Genomic DNA, 25,077 nt, shown 5'->3' with positions numbered 1-25,077 from the left:
GCCCCGCCCCGCCCGGCCCCGCCCCCGGCGCCCTTAAGGCGGCGCGGCCGCTCCTGCGCTGAGCTGGCGGGGGCTCAGCGGGGCCGTCCCCCTGTTCCCCCGATCCCGCTTCCCGCAGGTTTGTCCCCAAAACGCTCCTAAAATTATGAACTGTGTCGGTGCAGCCAAGCTGCCTGTGCGAGGGGCATCGGTGATGGACACAGGAGCACCTTGGTCCGGGTGGTCACTGGATCATGGAATCATTTAGATTGGAAAATACCTCCAAGTTCATGGTTATGAGACACCCCTGGATCCCTGGCAGTGTCCAAGGCCAGGCTGGACAGGGCTTGGAGCAACCTGGGACAGTGGAAGGTGTCCCTGCCCATGGCAGGGGGTGGAACGGGATGAGCTTTGACGTCCCTTCCAACCCAAGCCATTCCACGATTCTCTGATTTTGGGGACAAAAGTCCCTTTTCTCTGATTTGTTACCCAGAGCCTTCCAGCTGCCCTGTCCAAGACGGACATGCTCCCAGCAGGGAGAGCTGCAGGGAAATGTTCATCAGATGATTATTTAAAACAACAGATGCCTGACACAAGTGGTGAGAAAAAATTCCTGATAGCAATTTAATTTAATGTTTTGTATAATTATCTTGAAGGAAAGGTCTCATTTATTCTTCCAATTAAAACTGATTAGATCAGAGGGGGAAAAGAGAAGCGGAGCCTCCTGCCTTCCTGACAGACCTGTCATAGAGAACAGTGGGGCTTAAAAATTATTTCTTCTCTCATGTGGGATTGGACTTCTCCATCTGGGTGCTGGGAGCAGCCCCCTAAATCCTGGTTTGCCCAGCACAGGCTGAGTAATTAGCAGATTCCTTCGTTAACACCATCCCTCCCTGCCAGCCCGGGAGCTTCACTGGTCCCTGTGGCCTGGAGCATCCAGGGTGGGTGAGAACCCCTCAGGGGGGCCAGGGGCAGGTTGGGGGCTCCAATGGGAGCCTGTGGCCAGACCCTGCCCCTCCCAGACTTCGGCACCTACAGTTTAGGGGGTCAGTTCCATCCCCACTTTGCAGTGTTGGGGTTCAAAGGCTGCCAGCATCACCCCAAAATCCAAATGCTTTCCCTGACTGCACACCCCATCCCATTCTCAAGCACGTGGTATTTTATTCCCATAGAATTGCTTTGCAAAGGGTTGATACCCACGGGAGGAGCTGCTCCGTTCAGCCCCACAATTCCTGCTGGCAGATCCTCCTAAAACTCGCCATTCCAGTGATAACAGCACACACAGTGCCCTGGTGGGCACTGAAACAAGTCCCGGTGCTCAGGGCAGGCTCCTTTCTGGCTCAGGTGACCCATCCCTAAGGCTGACATGATCCTAAATAAAAGATTTAGTCAACCTGTTTGGTAGTTCACATAATTTTTTTAATAAAAAAGGAAAACACCATTTTCTTCGGGGTGTGAATTCACGTGAATTCAGGTTCAAGATAAAGGAAAAGCTCAGGTTCTCTTCCAAAGTGCTGTTTTCTACCTTTTCTGGGGTATGATCTGCTTTTGGGGGTGCCTTAGAGGGGTCAGGGGAGTTCCCACCAGAGCCTCTGTGACAGCTCAGGGGAGTGAGAGGAAAAGAACTTTTCTCACCGACTTCTTCAATTTATGAAAAGTTTGAGGTCCCTTGTAGGTGGCTGTAAAAGTCTCCCGTGTGATGGCACCGCAAGAACAGCAGAGTCAGAGGGCAAAAAGGGCTTTTCCCACCTGGTCAGTTTGGTGGGATCCTGGGCACACCCGGGTCCTGACAGCAGCTCCACCTCCCCAGCTGAGCGGGATGAGCTGCCTCCAGCATTAAATCAGCGTTTTAATCTAATCACAGCAATAAAATAATGGGATTTTAATAACCTCAAAACCTGCAGCTTTTCAAGGACGCCAGGAATGCCTCAGATATTTTGTGCTGGGGTGGATGCACAGACAATCCGTGGTGGAGGATGCTGGTGGTGCCCATGCTCTGCCCTGCGTGGCAAAGGGTTAATCACTAATTACAGCAGCCGAATGAGAGGCCTCTCCATCCCCTTGAAAACGTGTGCACCCGCAAACCAGGGCTGGCAGACGATTTATGATTATTTTGTTAATGTTTCTCCTGTAACAAGCGCAATTTCCGGGTGATTAATGACTACTTCATATCCTGGAATTGCACTTTTTTATAGGAGAGATGCATGAAAATCCACTTTGCAGTTGAGGGTTTAGGAGTGGGTGGGGAGAGGAGGAAGAGGAGATGATTCCTCAGCACCCGGCTGGCGGAAGAAGTGATGTCCTCTGCTCCCCTCTGCTTTAACTCCTGTTGTTGATGATGAGCTCTGGTTTATCATATTATCATGACTTACACAGCCATTGATTGATTGGAGTTGTTCACACTTGGGCATGGCTGGAAAGCCAAAGTGCTGCTGATAAGCTGGGTTTGTTCCTGCAGACGTGAGGGGATGCAGGGTAGGAACAAGCACCTTCGTGACACCAGGGTGACATTTGCTGGGATTTTATCCCTAAATCCCATTGAGGACAGAGATTTTATCCCCTGGTTTAGGAGGAGTTGAGCCCAGCAGGTTCAGCCTGACCCCGGGAGCCTCATGTGGGCTGTGCTGCTTCCAGCTCTCCCAGCGCTTAATCAAGTTAATGTGGAATTATTAATTAACTGCTTATAAGATTTACACACTTTTTAATTAAAGGGAATAATGATTTATTGCCTTTTCCCTTTTTGGTGGAGAAAGGGAAGGTGTGTCTGCTTTGCTTAGGAACAAATAAGAAAGCTGAGACTGGAGAGATCGCTGGGAAGGGTTTTTGGGGGTGATTTTGATGCTGCATCTCAGTGGCTGTCCCAGGGCAGCCAGATTTGGTCCAAGCCCTGCTGGATCCCCTGGACATCAGGTCAGGATGCTGGGCTGGGACCTCAGGGCTGGGATGCACCAAAAGGACAAGGCTTGTGCAACAAGCTGCCAAATAACTTTCCTGTCCAGGCAGAGCAGGGGATGCTCAGAATCCCCCACGGGGGAAGGTGGTGGAGGGGCTGCCCCAGCCCCCGAGCACTGAGCTCCCATGTCCTCGAGCCCTTCTCCCTCTTCCCAGTCACTGCAGCCACCATCCTCCTCCTGTGTCCATTGCAGGCTCCTGGGGCCAGTCCCTCCCCACCTCCTGCATTTTGTAAGGCTTAGGAACAGCTCAGCTGGTTATTTTCCCATTCTGAGCCTCATTCCCCCCAAACCCAGCAGTGCTGGCAGAGCCCCATTGCTCTGACATCAATCCCTTTTTATTAGACATGCCTGAATCTTTGAATGGAAAACACATTGTCCTTAAAGACCTGCTTTACATAATCCTTGGTTTATCCCTGAATCCCTCATTTAGCACCTCTGATGGAGCTGGACAATCCCATAAACTATTGAATCATTCACCTCAAAACTTGTGCCTGATGCTCCTAGCTCCACGTGGGGATGAGGGCGGTGGGATGGGATGCCCACACAGGTTTTATTTTTTAAGCACACTGATGGATGTTTCTTGCCTCTCTGGTTTTTTTAATCCCCCTTTAAATTGTTTCATTGTCAGATAATTAAGAAAAAAATGTATAGGAAGAAACACAACGCTCGGCGGCAAATGGAGAATTGATGAGTTCTGATCCTCTGCCAAGGAGATGAACAAGGAGGATTCAGCTCCAGCCGTAAATAAGGAAGGAGAGGGAGATGCTGAGAGGATCCAGCTGTGCTGGGACATCATCCTTGCTTGCTCCTTGCTTTTCCCATCACGCCTTTTTCCTGTGCTGCCAATATTAGGGATGTGCAGTGGAGCTGGTCCATCCCTGGACTTGACTGATGCAAAAACCATCCTGTTCAGGCATCTTTCCAGGTGGGACAGTGCAGGAACTGGCCCCAGGCACTGGTTTTTGGGAGGTGACACAGAACTGAGGTGGGATGTCCACAGGGCGTCCTCCAGCTGAGTGAGGAAGAGCACAGCTGGGATGGGGAGGGGAGCTGCTGCTTTTGGGCCCCGTGTTGCCACAGTGGCACCCAAAGGCATCATCCCAAGTGACTTGGCAGGGAAGATCTCTTGAAACAGCTTGAAAAGTTGCCCAGGTGAAGAAAGGCACCAAATCGGTGTCTTTTATCCTTTTCAAACTGTATTTCAAATTCTCTTTTTCCCTTCTGTTGTCTGCAGACCTGAAATACTCCCAGCATTGCAGGAAACTGTGAGTGTAAACCATTATTTGGGAAAAGAACTGAAGGATGTCTGGGTTCTGTGGCTTCCAAAGCCGGCTGGCTTTGTTTTTTCCTGTGAAATGCCTGATGAACGCTTTTTGTCACAAACTGCCAGGCACATCCTTTCCCCAATGGGGTTTGGAAAACCACCAGAGCAGAGCTGCTGATGCTCAGAGCAGGGCAAACAAGAGGGAGGAGATCTGACACTTCCCCTGTGTATAAAACTGAACAAAATAAATGCAAACAAGATGTAGAACCAAATTAAAAATGATAATAAATAAATGTTGGGTGCGATACTGTTCCCTCCTTTCCTTGCAGTCAGATTTTAAATGGAGCTGGTTGCACACCCAGCTCTGTGCTCAGGCTCCAGCCTGTCAGCACTGGGACATGATTATAAGAAATTTGAGAAATAGCCAAACCTCAGGTCTGAAAATAAATGACGTTTGTGATTTTGGATGTGACCAGAGACCCAAAATGCCTCGGCTGATTTACATCCCCCCTCAAAAAACCTCCATCCTGAGGCAATACCGAAGGAGCAGCACAAAGAGTTTTGGTGTAGAACTGCTGGGGTTCAATGCCTTCATTCTGGTTGAGTTTTGATCAAGGTGATTGTCTTGCAAGGTTTAGGGATGGGCAAATCCCCGCAGCTGGAATGGCAGCTGGGCTGGGTGAAGTGCTGAGCAGATGGACAGATGGATCGTGCATGGTGCTGTGGAGTATTTTGGAGTTAAAAGTAGTTTGTGAAAATTCCAGGAGCATTTATGATACTCCCAGAGGGCTCCAGAAGCAGGGAAGGGAACTAAAATTGTCCCTTGTGTCCCCAGTAATGTGATTTTTAACTGCTTCATATGACAGTTCCGGGTTAGGGACCGCAGGGTAATGCAGAGCTATTCCTGCATTTCAACCCCACACTCACAGAGGTCTTTCCAGGAATAAAAGAAAAGAGACAAAAATGACCAGAAGGGAGATAAATAAGCCCAAAACAAGGTGACATGGAGGAAACATTTGGGCTATTCCTGCACGGTTGGCTGGGAAGCAGCTGCGGCTCCAGAGCCCGTGGGTGTAGCCCCAGGATGCCCAGAGGTGACGCTGGTGGTGCCAGTGTCCGCACGTCTGTCACACTCCAGGGAGGATGGAAATGGGGGGGGTTTAGTGGGGTAGCAGAGGGGGAACAAGCAGAGTCCCAGTAAGTGCTGGGATTTAAAATTTTGAGGTGGAGCTGCTGCCTTGGGCTGTTCCTCGCCAGCCCAGGAGGGAGGACCTGGGGGTTTGCATCCCTCTAAGGAAATCCCTGTAAAACCCCACTGGGGGAATTGGTGGCACTGGGAGGTCAGTCAGGGCTGGCTGGGGCAGTGGTGCCCTGCAGGGCCAGCCCAGGGGCTCTGGCTGGCTCCAGAGCATCTCCCACAGGGGCTGGGATGCTGCCCTGGGCCAGGCTGGATGTTCCACCTGCAGATCTGAGGACATTGCATGGAGCTCATGGGAAACGCAGGGACAGCTCCTTCTGAGATGAAAAGCAAAGTTTCTCCTTGGAATTAGTGCCTGGGGTGAGAAAACAGCAGTTTGCTGGATGCAACTGGTCCAGGGATTCAGCCACATGTGGGACATTCCTGAGGTTGTGCCACCGAGCACTCAAAAAATGCTGATGGGGCAGCACCCGGGTGAGGATTTAGCTCTGGGTGTTGGCACTGATCCTTGGGCTTCCCAATTCCTCATGGAGAAACCCCAGAGCCCTTTGAGCCCAAACCAAGAGGTGGCTTGGCAAAGGGTCAGGTCTCAAATAACATCTTCTAACACCTTCTAACATCTTCTAACACCTTCTAACATCTTCTAACATTTTCCTGGCTATTTCCCCTGGGAACTCTTGTTCATTCGTTGCATTGAACAGGAATGGGGAGTTTTATTTGGATGAAGGCACAGAAGTTATTTCATCCTTTCAGGCTGTGATAACTCATCTAATAGCCCTATTACATCTGGCCACGGCACTGCGGCGAGCGTCTGACCGCTTGGGGCTGGACAGACGGGGAGGAGAACAGCAGGATGAGATAATCTATTTTGTCTGTTAAGAAAGAAAAAGGATTTTTGGCATTAGCAAAAGGCAGGTGATTTGGGAAAATAGCAGGGAGTTGTTAGAAAGAGCTGGATGGGGGTGTAATAGGTGGAGGTATAGAAAAAGAAAAAGGGGGATATGGGAGGAAGAGGGAGAGAGACTGGAGTAAAGGAAGAAAGAGGAAAAAACCCAGAAGGCAAAAATTTTTGGGGGGTGAAATCGCTCAAAATTCAGTGTGGGGGTTGTGTCCCAGCAGCTCTGCGAAAGCCATTTGCTGCAGGGGAGGCACCGCTGGGAGTGATGCTGGGGAGGGACCGAGGGCTCTGTGTCCTGTGGGTTTAACCGGGAAAAATGGGGAATTACTGTGCTGGCAGCAAAAGGTGGTATTCTGAAATAAGTTAAAAGGTAAAGGGTTTTGGTGTGGGAAGCCCTTGGTCAGTGTGGAGATGCTTGTCCAGTGGTTTAGGGGGGAACGGGTGGGTGCTGCTGCTCCATCCCTGGGCTCTGGGATAAGGGCTCAGGGCAGCCCCTCTCCCTGAACCTGCCATTTTACAGAGATATCTGAGAGCAAAAGAATCCTCTGGAAAGTACGGCTGGCTCCTAAGAGATTCAAAGCCCCAAATCCCAGCTCTTTACCCCCAGTCTGGGAGAAGACACAAGATGTGATGTAGCCACACTGGCTGCACTTGAGGCTGCTGTCACCAAGTACCCCAGAGCTGAAAACATTTCTCCCTCGAGTGGGAGGGATGGTTCCAGTGGAGACCATTTGCAATCACAGCAAGGCCTATATTTTTCCTGCAAATGACTGTACTTGAAGAGTGATTACTTCATTTTAGCTCGATTGCTCCTGCAAGACACTTGGGGCCGATGACACGGGGTGTCATCAGCTGAGGGCAGGGGACTGCGGGCTCATCCTGCCGGTGCTCAGGGGTGGAGGAGATGCTTGGGAAGGGACAGGGGAAAGGATTTGCACCCCGGGAATGGCATGGAGCTTGGTCCTGATGGGTTGTCACCAGCTCCATCCCCGCAGCTGCATGGAGCAGTGCTGTCTGCCCATCTGTCCTTCCTTCCTCACTGCTTCCCTTTGTCCCTCCTGTCTTCCCTCGGTGCAGGATTGGTCCCAGGCCATGCATGATGGGGCTGTGCTGTGCCACCTCCAAACCCATGCCCGTGTCCCTGTCTGCACCCATGGCCCTGTCAGTGCCAGGCAGGTCCCCCCTAGCTCAGGGAAGTGGTGATGGGTCCTTGGCCAAACCTTCCTCCCTTTCAGCCCTGTTGGACAGGTGGGATTTGAGCTGGATGTGCTGGAGGGGAAATTGTCCGTAACTGTCCTCATGCAGAGCCCTGGGGACAATTCCTGCTCGTCCCCACATCTGGTGGCAATATGAATGCACACCCTCCGTGCGTGCACCGACCCCTCCGTGCATCCTGCAGCTCCATCATCCCGGGAGGCTCCCCCAAGCCCCTTCCCCAGGGGAGGAGCCCCCGGGGCTGTCGCCCGCCTGCACCGCCCTGCCCGGAGCCCGTGCCCGCCCTTGCGGGGACAAGGAGCCTTTGTGGCACCCGCGTGTCCGTCCCGCTCCGCTCACGAACAATTCGGGCCGTGCCCCCAGTGCGTGGCAGGTCCTGGGTGCATCAATGATCTCCGTGGAGAAGCACGAGAGTGTCGCCAAATGAATCCCGGGGCTCACCCGAGGAGGTGGCACCGCTGGGATTGGGCTGTGGAGCGTCAGAGCAGGACGGTGACCCACAGGGAATGGGGAACAGTTCTGTTGTGACACGCGGGCTGCAACAAAACCCCTTTTTATTGTTTTGTGAAGCGATTGGTTTGGAAATACAATTTTGGGGTTTAAAAGGTAGTGGAAAGCACAGCGCAGTGCTCCAACAGGCTTGTGCAGCTTAAAAACTCCATGTTTCCTGGTTGATTGCCCCAGAATCCGGGGAATATCCTGATGCTGCTTGCCCTTGGCTTCATTTCCCCCCTGAACCGAGATGTTTCAGTTCAGCTGCTGAGACAAGATCCCCCCAAATTCCTCCCCAGTCTGGGCAGAAACTGTCCCCAGCTCATCCCTCGGCTGCTGTGTCACCCAGTTCCTCTTCCCAGAAGGATTTTGGGGATTTTTCTCCAAAAAACTCCAGGGGGACCCTGCAGAGCTAGCACCGTGCCAGCTCTCTCCTGCCTTCATGCCACACATCTAAGCAGCTTAATTCCCTTATCGGGCATTATTTTAACAGGCTTTTAGCGTCGCTGGGAGAGGATTTGTCAGGATCACTCCATGCTCAGCGCGGGGCAACGTGGTTTGGAGAGGAGCGTCCATCACCCTCCGCCCTCACCCCAAATGTGCTGTCCTGGCTGGGGGACACACGGGGCTGGGCTGGTTTCCCCCGATCCCCGGGGACTGATGGATCCCTGCCAGCGGTGCCACCATGGTGCTAACCTGCAGGGGACTGCTGGGAGCAACTGGGGGCAACTGCGAATGAAAGGGAAACGTTTTGTACCCCCATGGCACAAGGAGAGGTGACACTGGGGACACTGCCAGGAGGAGTGTTTGGGGCTGGCAGCTCTGAGGTGACCCCAGATGGGCTGAACCCCTGTCCCAGGGAGGAGGGGGCCGGGAGGGGGCTCTGCAGTGTCCCCGGGTCAGTGCAGTGTCCCCGGGTCAGGCCGGTGTCCCCAAGGCTCTGCAGTGTCCCCGGGTCTGTGCAGTGTCCCCGACGCTGCTGCAGGGTCCCCAGATAATGAAGCCAGCCCAACACAGAAACAGTACAGCAGCATCCCTAGGGATGAGCTGAGCTTGGATGAAGCTGGTGGGCAGTACTGTCCTACTTCCAGGGCTGGGAGCTTCCCGGTGGGCTCACTGGGCTCAGCGACACCCAGGTACCATCCTCCTGTCCCTCTGTCACCCTGCTGGGTGCTGGTGCTGGGTGCTGTCTTTCAGGACAAGGCATCGCAGGATGATGCCAATGCCAGGGATTCTCCCTGTGTGATTTGGGGTACGAAGTCCCCAATATTTCCAGCATTGTTCCCTCTGCTTTCGAATTATTCCTGTGCCCAAGCAGTTTCCCACCCTGGAGTCGCAGCCGGGGCTGGGTGACCCAAGCACGGATCACGCCGGAAAGCTGATGCAAAGCTCCCCTCCTCCTCACCCCAAACCTTTGGGAAAACATTTTCCTCCAGAAATAGGGCTGCAGAGGATGTCAACGAACAAGGCGCCTTTCATCCCCGCTGGCACTGCCGGCGGGGACACCGGGGGCTGCCAGCGCTCTGTGCCTGATCCTGCGCACCCGGCTGGGAAAGGGACGGAGAATTTCCTCCTTTTACATCCTTTCGGGTTTTTCTCCTTTCTGCTCGCTCTGAGTTAGATCCTGCACCTCCGTCACCCCCTGCCCACCCCGGGGGACGGTGGCTTTGCTGGGTGTCACCGGGCTCTCAGGTGCTTCTGCCACTCCCATACAGCCTTGTCCAGCTTTCCCTGTCACCACCCTGCGGGGCAAAGCGTCCTGTCCCTGTCCCTCAAGGACATCCAGCCTGTCGTGGGGCACCAAGAGGGTTTCAAGGTCCAAAGACACCCCGGGATGGGCAGGAGGCTCTGTCCCCAATGTCCAGCCCGTGGGGTCTTGTCGCTGCCCCACAGTCTCGGGCACAGCCCCAAGGGTGATGGGGGGCACTCGAGAGGCTGGGGGCACCCACCCCAGAGTGGGTGTCACCATCACCTCCCCCTGTCCCAGTCTCCTCCCAGCACCCGTCCTGCAGCTGGACCCTGCAGGATCCACTCCAGCTTGGTGGGGACCCTCCAGCCGGGACCCCCGAGGGCACCCCCGGCATTTGGGGGATCCTGGGCACCCTTCTACAGGCAGGGCCCCTCCAAGCTGGGGACTGTCCCTACACCCCTGCACACCCCGAAAACCAGGGACCCCCAAAGCCTGGCAGCCCGCAGGGAACCCCTCTTCCCCCTGTAGCTGGGTCGCCCTCTGCTGCAACAGGAGACGCCCCAGCAACGGGGACCCTCCCCGCAACCGGGGACCCCCCGGGCTTTCTCCCGCACCCTTGCGGGCAGCCCAGGCCCCTCTCCCGCGGTACCGGAGACCTTCCCTCCCTTAACCGTGCACCGCCCTCAGTCCCGTAACTCCCGGGACCCGATTCCCCGCCTCCGCCGGGACTTCCTCCCCCTCTTTCCCGGTACCGGATATCCCCCTCCTCGCACCCCCCAGTACAGAGACACCCCCCCCCCCCCCCCCGTACCCACGGACCGCCCCTCTGCCCGCACCCGCCAGTACGGGAGAAACTCCTCCCTTAACCGAGCACCGCCCGCCGTCCCCACCTCTCGGGACTCCTCCCCTTCCCTCTCCTCCCCCGGTACCGGAGAGCCCCCCCAAACTCCCCCAACCCCCCCCGTAACGCCCGGGACCGTCCCCTCGCTCCCCCCAAACTTCCCCCGCCGCACCACCGCTCGTGTCCGCCAGGGGGCGCCACCGCCCCGCCCGCCGCTGCCGTTCCCGGTACCGGCGGCCCCCCCCGCGCCCCCCCGCGGGCGGCGGTGACGTCACGGCGGGCGCGAGCCGCCGCCGCCGGTATTTGAGGCGCGGGCGGGCGCGGGGGCCCCGCTGCGCCCCCGCCGCGCCGGAACCGCGGGCGCGCAGCGGCGGCGGCGGCCCCGGCCCCGGCCCCGCCGCCCCCCGGCACCGGCCGCACCATGCGGAGCGCCCGGGCGCTGCTGCTCGCCCTCGCTCTGCGGGTCTACGCGCTGGACACCGAGACGCCCGCCGGTAGGAACGGAGCGCGGCGTGTGCGCCGGGAGAGGGGGGTCCCGCTTGCTCGGTGCGGCTCCGGGGTTCCACCGCCCCGGGGACGCGGAGGGTCCCGCCCGTCCCGCCGCCACCTGTTCCCACCGGAGAGTCCCCGAACTGCCTCGGGACCCCCGCCCTCCGTGAAACCACCGTCATCCCGCCGCCCCCCGGGCACCGGCCTGGGGGCTCCTCTCGCCCGCGCCCCCCCTCCGCCGCCGCCACCGGGGGAAGTTCTCCCTGCCAGGGGTGCGGCGGCCGGGGGCTCTCGGCGGCGCCCCCCACCCCGAGGATGCTCCGCCGAGCGCAACGGCTCCCGCTCGCTCCCGGTACCGGGGCCGCCGTCCGACTCCCCCCTGCCGCCGCACCCCGGCAGGGGAAACTTCCCCCGGTGGCGGCGGGGGGAGCGCGGGCGAGAGGAGCCCCCAGGCCGGTGCCCGGGGGGCGGCGGGGTCCCGGTGGCTTCACTGGGGGGCCCCGAGGGGGAGCTGGGGACCCTCCGATAGAAACAGGTGGCGGCTCCGGTCGCAGCCTCCCGGCTCTCGTTGTGCCGCGGGGGTACAGGGGGAGTTGTACCGAAACACGATCGATCGATGGATTTGGTTAATTTACATATGTTTAATTTTTCTCTCCTCGACCCCCGAGCACCCGGCGCTGAGCCCTGCGCCCCCCGGGACCCTCCGGGCAGGGGCTGGGGAAGGGCTGGTGCGGGGTGTGGGGGGACCACTCGCTCCCGATCCCTTCGGGAAGCTGGAACGGGGTTGGATGCTGCGGGGAGGGGGAATTTGGGGCTCCCGAGCTGCTACCGGGGGCTGCGAGCGCTTTTTGGGGGAAACGGAGCCACAGGGGAACGGGGAGATGGTGCCTCACTCCAAGGGGTCCCTGGTGCTGTCGCCCCCAGCTCCTGGGTGATGCTGCTCACATTAAAGTGTATTTTTGCCTAGTTCTTTAATTTTTTACCTTTAGATTCAAGCTGCTCACCTGCACGCAGTCCCTATGGTGGTGCATTGATTTTGTTTTTTTGGGTAGTGGCATTTCTCCAAAGATTATAAATAGTGACACCCATCAGCAGAAAACAAGCGGCGGCTGACCCGTGCGGTGGGGGATGGATGGGGGGGATGGACAGACGGTGGGTGGGGGGACACGGAGCCGCTGAGGCTCCCCCGGCTCGTGCAGGGTGGGGGAAATGGGGAGGGAATGGGTTTGTATTTGGGGGGGCAGTGGGGGGGGGTTGCTGCTCTGAGCTTCGGGGCTGAGCAGGGGGGCGATGGGGAAACTGAGGCACGGAGCTGGTGGGGGGCTTAGTGCTCCGCTGGAGTAAAGGGCTTCTTCCCCCCCTGCCGCCCCTCCCCCCCGGTGTCGGGGGGATTTGGGGTTTGCTGCTCCCCAGCCCTGGTGTGTGGTGCTCTGATGGATCTCAGGGCTGAGCTGCCGCAGCCCGTGAGGGGCTGGAGGGGCAGTGGCGGGGACACACCGGGGGTTGGGGGGGCTTTGTGGGGAGGGTCTCCCTCCTAAGCAAACCCTTTTCCCTCGGTGGGTTCCCTTCCCGGCAGGACGGCGCTGGCGAAGGGCAGGAGCGAGCCCGCTCTGGTGTAAATCAGGAGTGTTTGCTCCGTTTCCCTGGTAGATGCAGATCAGGCGCAGCTCCGCAGTGGAGCCGAAGGGACTGGATCCAGCTGGAGGTGAGGGGTCTGCTCCCAGCCCCCGCTCCACTGCAGGCTGCTTTTCACCTGGATCTGCTGTTTGCGCCTGCTGATGTGGCTTGGCCGGCTGTGGGGAGGTTGCCCGGCTCATCCCTGAGGCTGCACAGTGGGCAGGGCTGGTAAAATAAAATTTAAGCCGTTTGCACGTGCTCTGGGTCGCTGGAGAGCAGCGGCTGCTTGTCTCGGTGGGCGTTTTCAGAAGATGGGGGTTTTTTAGCTGTGCCTTTGGAAAGAAGGGGCGCGGTGTGGTCCCTTCTGCAGGTGGGGAAACTGAGGCCCAGGGAGGGAGTGGGGTGCCCTGGTCACAGCCCCCCGCGGCCTTGGGGTGCTCTTTGCTCCTTCCTGCAGTCTTCAAACTTTTTGTAGTTCATGAAGATTCCGCAGTGACTGAGCTGCCATCGCCGGCCCGTTCTGCTTGTCGTGGCGGGGACCTGGGTGGCGTTGGGAGGCACTGGCTGACCCCCGAACTGAGTGACCCCGGGGGCTCGTGTGGTGCCAGCAGGTCGGGACAGGGACCTGTGCTTGGCACCAGCGGGCTTTGCCAGCCCCATCTCTCCTCCCTGGGCTCTTTGCAGCAGGACCCAGAGCCTCTCCCTGCTGGGGGCCCGTGGCCACGAGCGGGCTGGCTCGCTGGGCCCCGGGCAGGAGGTTGTGCAGGCTCCGCTATTTCCCTCCGCTTTTTGCCGTCCCTGCTGGGAGAGGTGGATGTGGCACTCGGGGACGCGGTGGCCTTGGCAGTGCTGGGGGAATGGTTGGACTCGGAGATGTTTCCCAGCCCAGATGATTCCATGATACGGTGCATTTCTGCTTCTCTGTGTTGCACCCCAAAAATTCAGCAGTGAGCTGCTCTCAGGGGTCCCAGCCCGTGTCCCCCGTGCTCCCGGGCTGTTTTCCAGCCGTGGGGACACTCGGTAGGGACGCAGAGCTGCGGTGCTGGTGGCACTCCTGCCGGAATTATGCGGAAGCTGTTTGCGCTCGGCTCCGACTTCGTGAGCAATTAAGCAAATAAAACATTTGGGTTTGCAGCTTCCATTTGGGAGGTTGGGATTGCCAGGGAGCGCCGGACTGGGGCTGGTGGCATCTCCGGTGGCACTCGGAGAGCTTGGGGGGGCTGGGGGACGTGGCTGCTGGCTGTGGTGACCAGCTGGGGCCAGGCAGGGGGGACGGGGCCCCCCAAGCGTCCCTGTCCCCCGGGACAGCGCTGGCAGGAGGTGGCACGGGTGACCCTGACCCCGACGCGGCGGTGCTGTCTCGGTCGAGTGACTGGGAACAGCCGAGCAGACGCCGTTCCCGGCGCTGGGATTGGGGTCGGGAGCGGGGCAGACCCCGCCCGTTAACGGTCCCGGGGGCTCGGGACGTGCTGGGGAAGGGACGAGCAGGGGATGCTCGGGGGAGGGGGAGCCAGGAGCGGGGGTGTCCCCGGCTGCTGCTGGGGGACAGGGCCAGTGTTTGTGCCCTCCGGGTGCTCAGGTGCCTGATGCTGCTCTTCCAGCGCTTTTCCCGGTGTTTATTTCCCTCCGCCTGGCTCTCCATGGGCTCTCCCATGCCAAGGCATTTTTTTTTCTCCCCAACCCGCCTTCACCAAGCACATAAAATGTGCGAGAACGTTACATTTTCCTTGTCAGCTTGTTTCAGCCTTCGGGTTTTTTTTTTTTTTTTTTATTTTTCTTCCCTCTTGCCTGTTTTGCCGTGCCAGGGAAGAAGCTCTTTCTCTTGTTTGCTCCTCCGTGTGTTTTTAATGCCCTGGGAGTGCCGTGCCCTTTCCCAGAGCGCCCAGACAGTGCAAACACCCTTGAGGCTCCTGCATCGGGATGCTCCGGAAAATCCTGTTGACGTGCCCAAGTGTGCCCAGGGCAGAGGTTTCTGGCTCCCAGGCCCTTGGCTCTCCAGTGTGTGCAGAGGGACACTGGAGCGTGGTGGATTTTCACCATCCATGAGGGAGAAGCAGAATTTCGGGAGGCTCTGAGTGATGCTGATGCTCCTGGATGGACCTGTCCCCCTGGCTCTGTATCTGCAGCTCCGTGGTGGAGCCTGGCAGTGCCTGTTTTTTTCTCCCCCATCAAGACTTGCAGTCGCATTTGTTTCATTTTTACCCTTTTCTTCTCGTTCCAAAACTCCTGTTTCATGTTTTCCCTCTGGGTGCCTGGACCTGCCCCGGCCCCGGAACAGGGATGCTGGTGAGTCACCTCCTGGCCCGCAGTGCACATTTTTCCCTTTGCTATCCAAACTAAGACAAGCCAGCCCTATTCCAGCTTCCCTGGAAGCTTTCCCAGAATAAAGCCTATCGGGATCAGGGCCCTGGGGGAGGAGGGACACCCCCTGGAAGACTGAGGCAGGTGCTTGTTGGTGGTGTTAACCCCTGTCCTGGCTGTGACAACCTCCTTGTGCCTGTTGATGTTGGTTTTTCCCGTGACTGCAGCTGGAATGGAGCTTTTCCATCACTTCATCACCCTGTACTTGCTCTGCAGAGGGGCTGGGAGCTCTGAGCACCCCAAAATGCTCCCTAACAATCCTCCCCTGGCTGCAGCCCCTCTCCAGGGATTCGCTGCTTTGCTTTGGGCAGTCATGCGAGGGTTAAGCACGAGGGGCTGGAGGCAGGGGAAGGCAACTCCCGGCTGCATCCCTGGGAGCTGGGAGGCAGCACAGGCTCTGGAGAGCCTTATCGACACGGGCCTGCCATCTGCCTGCTTAAACCTCCACAAATAAGCTTTTTAATAATCTATTATTAACATGCACTATAATTGTCTTATTAGATGTGTCTGGAACCTTTAGTTACTGCGTGATTAAATGTCAAGATTCCCAAACCTCTTCTCCCCCATGGCAGCTCAGGATTTGCTTTGCAGCTTTCCTTGGATCCTGCTCTCCCATTCCAGCCTGGAGACCCCTCCTTAAAACTGAGGCTTTCTCCTCTGGACAAGAAGGATGCCCAGCAGTTAATCCCTTGGAGCTCGTTGTCTCCTCGTTGGCAGCCTCCAAATAAATAAGTCCTGGAGATGGAGCTTTTCCTTTCCTCTGCAGGTGGCCTGGCAGGAGCCGCTGCTGCTTTCCCCGTGCTGGGATGGATGTGGGTGGGTGATGGGGTGGGGAGGGGGGGTGCCGGCCTGGCTGGTGAGGTCCTGGGAACGCGGGATCTGCTCCTCCTCGCCGGGTGAAGGGCATCTCTGGGGAGGGGAGGGGCTGTGGAGCTGGCAGGTGCCAGAGGGACTTTCCTGGGTGTTCCTGAGCTGTTTGCTTTCCTGGCCCTGGGAGCGGCAGGTTCTGCACCCTTTGCCTGGGTCAAAAGCCAAAGTCCAGCTCTTCCAGCTGCTGGAAGGCAGAGCAGGAAACCCCTTACCTGTGGAGCAGCCCTGTCCCCCTCCCTGCTGCCAGCACTGGGGGCTCACACATCAGCTGTCTTTCGGGGCTGTTATTTTATGTATTTTTATTAAATCAGGGGTGTTCTGCTGGCTGGCTGTTGGCTGCAGCACATTCCCAGCTGCTCCTGTGCTGCTTCAGGTCCTGCCTGGCTGTCAAGCCCAGGTCTGCAGCTCCTGCCTGGGCACTGCTGGGGGGTTTGCTGCACGTTTAAAGGGCCCAAGCTTTGCACCCCAATTTCTCTCACATGGAGAGTGAATCCAAGCATGGATTGTGGCGAGCCAGGCTGGGGCTGTCCCTGTTTCTGTCCCTGGGTGCCTCTGCCAGACCCAGCGGGGGTTGTTCTGTGGGTGCCTGGCCACTGGGATGCTGCTTGCTCCGGAGAGGAGGCTGGGCTGCACTGGGAATGCCGGGAATGCGATGCTGCTGCAGTTTGGGGCTCAGTGGGGTCTTGGTGTGTGACCCCCACTGTGCCTGACAGATTCACAGCTGCAAGGAGCCTCCTGACTGGCTTTGGCCATAAATTTATTTCCTGACCTTCCTACCTCCCAAAGTGCTCCAGATGCTGAGGAACAGGAGCTGGGTACAGGAGGGTGCTTGGCACCCCTTTGGAACCCGGCTGACCTCAGTGTCCTGCAGTGGGGATGGTGGCCCCGGCTGGGGGGTGGGGGGCTCTGGGCAGCCCCATTGCTGAAAGGGGGGCAGGGACGTGCTTGCCATGCCCCCGTTGCCTGGGGACCCCGCTGCCCACCTAGGGTGGGCCCTGACTGGAAGCTGGGGAAGCCCCATCCCCGACAGGGATGGTGGGAGCAGAGCATTGCTCTGCAGCTGGGGGTGGGATGCAGCTGGAGCAACTTCCTGAGTATTTTTGTCATACACAATTTTTTGATGCCTTTCTTTTAATTGGGCTTGAAAAATACTGGCAAATCACCCGTGACAGGGTGCCTGTGCTGGCACAGACCCCCAGATCCCTGCAGCCTTCCTGGGCTGCCAGAGGGTCCATCCTTCCCTATTCCCTGGGTGTGCTGGTGCTGGGGAGCCCTAAATTAACCAACAACTGCTTTGGCTGCCTGGACCCCCCATGCGGCTCCAACCTTTCCTGACATCGTTAAGTTAATCAGGATCGTGGCTGGGATGGGGAGGCAGGAGATGCTCTGTGGATGAGGGATGAGGACATCGGTGACCTGATGAGTCTTAACGAGGCCACTGTCCCCACGGCCCTGCTCAGGAGACAAGCCCTGGTGACTCCTGGGTGTTTGAGCTGCTTCGTGCTGGAGGCCTTCAGCCTCATTAGTCCAGTTGGCTGAGCCGAGGAGCGCGTGTGGCTCTGGTCCAGCAGCCGGACCCTCAGCTGCTGGACACGCCGGCTGGGGCAGGGTGTCCCCCAGAGCAGGATGTCACCAGAGGCAAGTGGTGGCCAGTCTGGAAGAGGAGAGTAATCACTTGCTGTGTCCCAGCTGCTCCCCAGAGCGGGGGGCTTGGCTTTGGGGCGCTGCCCGAGGGGTCTTCCTGCTGCCTGCTGATGGGAGGTGTGGGAATGGCTTTTCTGCAGAGGGGATGGAGCACTGCGGCCACTCGCTTATGGAGGCGAGAGCAGGGGGAGGGATGGACTACAGCAAACTGCGTTTCCTCGCTTGGATGGACTGGGAGGCATCCATGGAGCTGCTGTGGTTTTGGGGGTGCTCTGTAGGGCTCCTTGGGGTGCAGCCCCCTCTCTGTCTGTGCTGTGTGACCCTGAGCCCTGGGTTCCTCCAAAAGCTGGGATGGTGGAGAGTTCAGCAGCAGCAGTTCTCAGGGCTGGTCAGGAAGTCCAGGCTGATCCACCCAAGGATGGAGTCTCCTCCAAAGGCCTTCCCTGCCGCTGGCAGCCCACCCGTGGGGACGAGGACCTGTCACAGCCCCCCCACCCTCGAGGGCCAGCCCCTCATCCCCTGCCAGCACATCCTGCCTGTCAGCAGAGGCACGCTGACACCCTGGGTAATTAGCTGCATAAATGCTCTTTCCTTAATTACCAGGTATTTCAACGTGGTTAACTGAATTAGCACAGGTGGGTGATCCTGGTCACTCCCCGGCACCTCAGAGTCCTCACTGGGACATCGGTTCTGTGGCTTTGGTAGCAATGGGGCACCCCCCCTGCACCCTGTGGAGGTGGGTGCTGGAGCTTTCCAGTGTGTTTTTGGGGAAGGAGCAGCTCGGGAGTGACTTTGGAAGCCCCTCAATGCCATGGCAGGCTCTGACGTCTCCCCGTGGTGCAGGTTCAGCCACTGCCCTTCTGGGGCTCTTCCCAAGGACTCTCCTATTTCTGTTATTATTTCTACTTATTTTTACTGTATTTTCATCTGTCTGCTGAGTGATAATATCCCATTGATTTTCAGCAGCCAGCCTGCTTTCCTTGGATTATAACAATATTAAACTAAAGCAGCGCATCTCCGCGTTGGGCTATTTCTCTTTATATCAGCTGAACTTTTTATTTAGTCTCTCACCCAGGCTCCTGTCTGGGGAGCTGCTGGCTCTGAATAACATCTCTCCGTGCAAGGGGCTCTCTCCTGCCTTCCTTCCTGTGGAATGGTGGCTGCAGCTGCCAGGGGTGGGAGCTGGGATCTGTCTGGGGTGGGATGTGTGCAGGGAGGAGGTGGAATGTGCTGGACATTGGGGTTTCAAGGTTCTCCCAAGGGGTTGCAGGGTGTTGTGTGCACTTCTGGCACTGCAGGGACTCCTCAGTTACTCCTGCATAATTAGTGTAGTCCCAGAGTTTTTGCTGGAATGGGTTGAGGATGCTGCAGGTCGGGATGGGTGGATGGATGGATGCCCAGGCCAGGGCTGACTGGAGTGGCTGAGCCAAATTAATGGACTGGTAAAAACAAACCTGGGGCTTGATTTTTGGGGCTTGACTTGCCCTTTCCCTACCTTCGCCTGGCTGAAGGGGGCCTGGCATGGCCCAGGACGTTCCCCAGAGCTGTGACAGACCCACTGGGCACAGGGCTCCTTTTTGCCCTCCCCTGAGGCCTCCTGCCTTCAACCCCCCTGTGGATCCGGTCCCCCCGTCCCACAGCAGAGGTTTGGCTGAGCCCGGTGATGGATGTGCCCACGTCACACGTTGTCACCTTCCAGCCCGCGTCAGTCAGCCCACGCTGCTGCTCCTGGCTCTTCTGGTGGCACGGAAGGAGGAGGAGGACGGCGACCTGGATTTTGCAGGGCACTGAGCCTTACTCCTTCCCACCTTCATCCTGCCCAGGGCTGGCTGGGATGCTGGGCACAGTGGGGATGCTGTGGCCCCGTTGCTGGATGGTGGCTGAGGGCTCTTTGGCTCCATTCTCTGCCGTGAAGGGCCATAAGTGACCCTCGGAGCTGCCCCCCGAGGCCCTCCCAGCTCTGGCACATGCTCCATCCCAGGGGGATGAGCCTCCCGGCACTCCTGCATCCATCACTGTGGAGATGTGGGACTGCTGTGGGAGGGGAGACTGAGGGTTCCCCCGTTTTATCCCCTGCAGAATGGGGGTGGTTTGGAAAACTTGGTCTTTCCCATGATTTCTGTAGCTGGTGTTGGTGTCCCCCAGGGCTTTGGTGGTGCTGCTGTGTCCTGGGGCAGCTGCTTTTCCTGCTGGAATTCGTGCCAAGGGAGCATCTCCATGTCCTCAGGCATTCCCTGAAAGCAGCATGTCCTCCTCGGGGCTCATGGTCCTGGTCTCTCAGGGTCCCTGGGCATGTGGGATGGATGGTCCTCAGCAGGGACCTGGGGGACCTGATGGTAGTAGAGGAGCCAGGGGCAGAAATGAGCTTTCCTTCCCCCTGCCTTTTCCAGTTTATTTTAATTTGTTCCCATTTTTTTCCCCCAAGGTGTCGCACAGCTCCGCAGCCCGTGAGCTGTAATTGCACAGGGAGCGATCGATAGCGGCAGGACAGAGGTTTCCAAAGGTTTCCTGCCTTGTTTTTCTTCCCATGGAGTCCAAGAGGCAGCACTGACAATGTTAATTAAGTGATGGTTCATTATTAAAGCACTTGTGCTGCGGGTTAGTGGCCTCCTGGCTGTGCAGCTCGAGGTGTTTTTGTGCTGCAGGACCTCTCCTGAGCGGGGTTTGAGTAACGGAGGGATGCTGGTCCTTTCCTGGGAGCAGCATGGGCTGGATCCGGGTGCTGGGCATGAGCAGCCCTTGGATGGGATGTTAAATCCCCGCATCCCCTCTGGGCAGGGAGCTAAAACCTCTGATCCCCCTGGAGCTGCTTTGGGGTGCGAGAGAAGAGCATGTGGAGCTGCAATTGGCAGCTGGACTTGCCCCAAGGAAGGATTCTGGCAAGATTAATTATTCCCTTTTGCTTTTAAATGCATTTTCCCCACACAGTGATGTATGGCACACTTGGTCCTTGCCCAAGCTTTCCCTGTGGCACTGCAAACTCTTCAGAGTTGTATCTTCCCACTTGTGTTTGCTTCAAAATGCCTGTAATGAATCCAGATTTCCCAGTTCTCTCCCATTCCTGGGGTTCCTCCGAGGCTTCTGGGGCTTGGTACCCGCTGCAGGAGGTTTGACAACTCCATGGGGACCTGCAGGTAAAAGCCATAAAGAGTCTTAACCAGTCAAAAAAAAAAGAAAAAAAGAGGAAAAAAGGAGATTTATGTCTCCTGTAGTTGCTGGCAGATGGATATTGTTCTCCAGTCCTGCGTGTTCCAAACACTGAGGTTATCAGGCATAAGTGACTTATTATGCAAATCCTCCGTCTTAATATCTGGCTGCTCTCTCCCTGGAATTGCATTGGCCAAACCCCACGCGTTCCTGGAGCTGCTAATGTTTACACATTAGCTTCTCTGGCTAATATACAAGCCTTCAAGTTGCAAATTGATGTTTCTTACAGCTGAGCAAATTATTTTTCTATTAAATACAATATTTAAAATGATTTGGAGAACCAAAACAAACTACTGGTGAGAATTCTAATGGTGCTGCTTTCCTTATTCTTCCAATCAGCTTTTATCAGGGCTGAGACATCAGTGATATTTCTCTTAAACGTTTCTCTTTGGCAGAAGTGGGGAGCAGAGGAGCAGGGAGGGTTTGTCATCTCCGGGGTGTGATGCACAGAAACACTTTCTGTGCTGTGCCTGTACCCCAGGGCCTCGGAGTGTGCCAAGATTCAACTCCCCTTTGCCTGGGCTGGAAGAGGTTTGTCCAGTGAAATCCTGGGGTATTTGGGCTTGGCTGGGCTTGGCCATGGAGCCGTTGGGGTACCCGGCGTGGTGGGGTCCCTTTCGGTGTGAGATGTTGGGGTGCTGGCACACAGGACCCTCTCCCTGTCTGGATTTTCTCTCTGAGCTGAATTGCTTGGTGCCAAACAGCCCCAGCCCCTGGAACATCCCACCCTGGGAGGCTGAGCCCCCCGCAGATGGAGATGACCCCGGATCCCTTGACCTCGCCCGGAGCCTGCGGGGTGCCGTGTACAGGATCTCACTGGCTGAGAAGTGCATCTAATTTTAGATGAGTTGCAGAATGTGCTCCCTGTCCCCGGTGTCTGCCGGCACCCGGAGGGAAGCAGCTCCCAGCGTTTCCTTCCCGGGGCACGTTCCCGTGGGAGTGTGCCAAGGAAAGCACCTTTAAATAGCAGCTGGGATCCGGGAGGTGAAGGCTGGCGCTGCTCCGGGGGCGCTGGGGAAGGGATGGCACCTTGCCGGGACCTGCTGGAGCTGCGGTTCCGGATCCCGGCAAACCCAGCTCCCTGGGCTTGCTGCCATCCCTGGGGTGATCCCGGGCTGCCGGTGCTCTAGGGCTGCACCACATCCCCTCTGTGCCTCGGTTTCCCCATCTGCAGCAGCTCATTGACCATTTATCCTGCGTAAAGAGCTTCCTCCTTTGGTGCAGACACAGAGCATCTTCCTCACGTGTGTTTAGAGGAGAGGCCTTGGGTGCGGTAGTTTGGGGCTGCGCAACTGCGAAGTCTCCGGCTCCATCCCTTCTCCTGGGAGGCAGTGAAAACTCTGGATTTGATGGCAGAAGAGCTCTGTTCACCCTCTGCCACATCTCGGTGTGGTCAGATGCTGGTTTCACTCTGCAGGGTGTTTGCGCTTGGCCACCAGGGCAGCGTGTGGTGTGTCCTGTGGCTACCTGAATCCTCCCCGTTTCCTGCTCAGAATTACTTGGGATGGAGGGCAGGGGCTGCTGGAAAAGGCCAGGAATAAAAAATTTGTCATGACTCTGAAAGATAGCCAGTGTTATCTTCACTGGCTGGTGCCTGTTCCTTGGGCTGCTGTGGGTTGTGCCCCCAAGGTGCTGCACCCCAAGGATGACCATGGGGCCAATCCAGTCCTGGCTAAGCCAAGATAGGAGCAAAATGGGCTTTTTCCCATCAGGACTGGGAGTCCTGGGTGGCTGCACCATATTCTGTAGCTCTGGGGGAGCAGCACGTGCTAAAGTTTTGCTATGAGCCCATTTCTCATAAAGCCTGTCCCCACTTTGGGACGTTATTGATGTGATGTCCCCATCAGATGATGCCCCAGAGCGTCTGGGTGGTGTCATTGCCCCCTTTGGGTGGGGGAGAGCACGATCCCATCCGGGTGGTGCTGGGCTGTGATCCCATCCGAGTGGTGCTGGGCTGCCCTTTGGCGCAGGAGCCGTCTTAAGGCTGCTCGATGAAAGGCGAGAGGAGCCATGGATCATGTCCCATGGTGCAGGAGGTTAAACAGGAAAGGTTTAAGTGTGTAATTAACTTTGAAGCGAGAGCAGTGCAGACTCTGCGGATGAAAGAGCGCGGGGTGGGCTGTGGGCAGGCGGCCACGTTCCTTGGTGGCCACGGAGAATTAATTAGATGCTGTCCTTTGTACTTGGCTGTTTGGTCTTTCTTTTCCTCCCTCTTCTTTGTGAATCCCTTGTCCCTCTCCTCCTCAGATTTCTTCCTCTCCATTCCTGTAGAGGGGGATGCTGGGTGGCAGTGGCTCCCAAGGGATGCTGAGTGCCAGTGGTACCCTTCTCCCCAGTGAATCCATTAAGCCACCTCCTTTTCTTTCTTTTTAAGAGAATTCAGTCCATCTGGTGCTTAAGCCTTGTGTTGGTGCCCATGCCCTGCTCCCCCTGCGTGCCCGGGTGCTGCAGTGGTACCCGGGGGGGATGCTGAGCCTGCTACCAGGCTCCCTGACAAACCCCTCAAGCCACCTTTTTTGCTTTCTTTTAAACAATTTGGCTTCATCTGGTGTTTAACCTCTACGTTGGCACTTGTCCCTCTGCTCCCTCCTGCCTGGGCACGCGGTGGATCCATGGAGGTGGCAGAGGGCGCCTGGAGGAGGCCGAGCAGCACTGGTACCCATCTCCCTGGCAAATCTCTCAAACCACCTCTTTGTTCTTTCTTTTTTTAAAAATCCTGGGCCATCTGGTGTTAAGCCCCCGTGTATGGTGCTCATCCCACTCTCCCCTCTGCCCAGGAACGCTGTGCTGCTATGGGGGTTTTGTGTGGGGTGTTTAACGGGGCACTCTCATCCTTGGCACGGGCTGCCTCTGGTGTATGGGGCAGGCTGTGTGTTTGGGGTGATTTAGCAGCTTCGGGGTGTCCAGGCTGTGTCTCGGGCGCATCCCACCCCCGGGGGCAGACCCCCAGCTCCCTGCAGTATTTTTAGCCACTCTTGCATTGGGATCGCACCTCCCGCGCTCGCTGCCTTCACCTCCGCGCCCGGAGCTGCTGTCACCGCCCTGGCCTGGAGCCAGCACAGGGAGCCAGGGGCTCCTCGGTTCATTTTGAGGGTGTATCCATACCCGGAGCAGTCTCACCCAGCTCCCACAGTGCCTGTCCCGCTGCCCTTGGGATGGAATAACCCTCCCACTGCTGCAGGCGCGTATTTTGGGTTGCAGCTTCCCTGCCCTCCTCGCCAACCTTGTGATGAAACATTAATTTTTTGCAGGTTGCTCTGGGTTTCCCCTCTCTGACTTTCCACAGTTGCTGGAGCACCTCCAGGCACCCCCTCTGGTGTTGGGCCGTTGGCATTTAATTGCTCAGGTGTTACTTTTTATGCCCTTGGTGCTGTGATGGGGAGGGAGAACCTGCTGGAGGTTGAGCTTCTCCCGGCCCTGTCCTTGGCTGGGGAAAGACGGTGCCAGCAGCATCCCATAACTCATGGAGACCAGGGCTCTGCGAAACCCTCTGGACTTTTTCCCTGTGTGTACAAATCATGGACAAATTAGTCAGGGAAATGGAGTGGCCAGTCGAGCTGCCTTCGTTCTGTGCCGGGGCTGGGAGGGAAGGCTCGTGCCGGGAGAAGCCACGGCAATAAACCTGTCCGAGGGGGAGATGGATCGGCTCGGCCAGCTGTGCCTCTGCCAGCACAATATCTGCTCTGTAATTGCATTTTAAACTTCTGGAGCCTGGGCACCGTCTCGTGGGTGGCCGAGGACGGAGCCGTGGGGCAATGGGGCCATGGGGGAACTGAGGCACAGGGTTGGTTGGTGGCAGTGGCTGCGCTGGGGGTGGCAGCGGGGTTTGGGTGGGGGGCTGCAGTCCAGGAGGAGGAGGGGACAGCTCTCCTGATGTTTTCAGTGTCTGGGAATAGTTTATTGGGGGTGAAGGAATCACTTTTCCTTGTGAAATGGGGCTCTGCCAGCCTGAATCGTTGTTTGTCTCTGCTCTGGTTTCTCAGGCCAAAAAAAAATCCCCCAAGAACAAATTTCTGCCTCCCAGAATATCCCGCTCAGCAGATCTTGGAAAGAAACACTTGGGCTTTTTTTTTTCTTTTAAATCACTTGGCACTTAGTCTCTGACACTGTTTTATTTTGAAATTTATTTTATTTTCCTTCCTTCCTGGAAAATTTTGACAGATTTGTGCTTTTCCTCCTGTTAGAAAGTGCAGCCAAGTTCCAGACTCTAAAATCCGACACGTCTCGTGGTGAGAGCTGAGGACCAGGGGCTGCAGTGCGGGGGCACATCCGCACGTGGGCTGGGCAGACGCTCCATTTCGGGAAGGGCTTTAAGAAAGCTGTGATGTCTCAGTGCCTCCAGACATATGAATAGGAGA

At 57.1% G+C, this 25,077-nt stretch overlaps 1 protein-coding gene across 1 annotated transcript in view; it reads left to right on the top strand.

Moving 5' to 3' along the window:
* Positions 1 to 10,952: 10,952 nt before the first annotated feature.
* PTPRU (protein tyrosine phosphatase receptor type U) overlaps positions 10,953 to 25,077 on the top strand; it is a gene marked incomplete at its 5' end in the record, with an annotated part of 53,897 nt that continues 39,772 nt past the window's right edge. Inside the window, one exon of the mRNA XM_082296704.1 lies at positions 10,953 to 11,025. Within this exon, the coding sequence (XP_082152830.1) occupies positions 10,953 to 11,025 (73 nt within the window). The remainder of the gene's footprint in view (positions 11,026 to 25,077) is intronic.

The sequence above is a fragment of the Coloeus monedula genome, assembly GCF_965178545.1.
Source record: "Coloeus monedula genome assembly, chromosome: 24".
In the NCBI taxonomy this organism is placed as follows: domain Eukaryota; kingdom Metazoa; phylum Chordata; class Aves; order Passeriformes; family Corvidae; genus Coloeus; species Coloeus monedula.
Note: the sequence above shows the minus strand (reverse complement) of the source record. Positions and strands in the feature narration are given on the sequence as shown.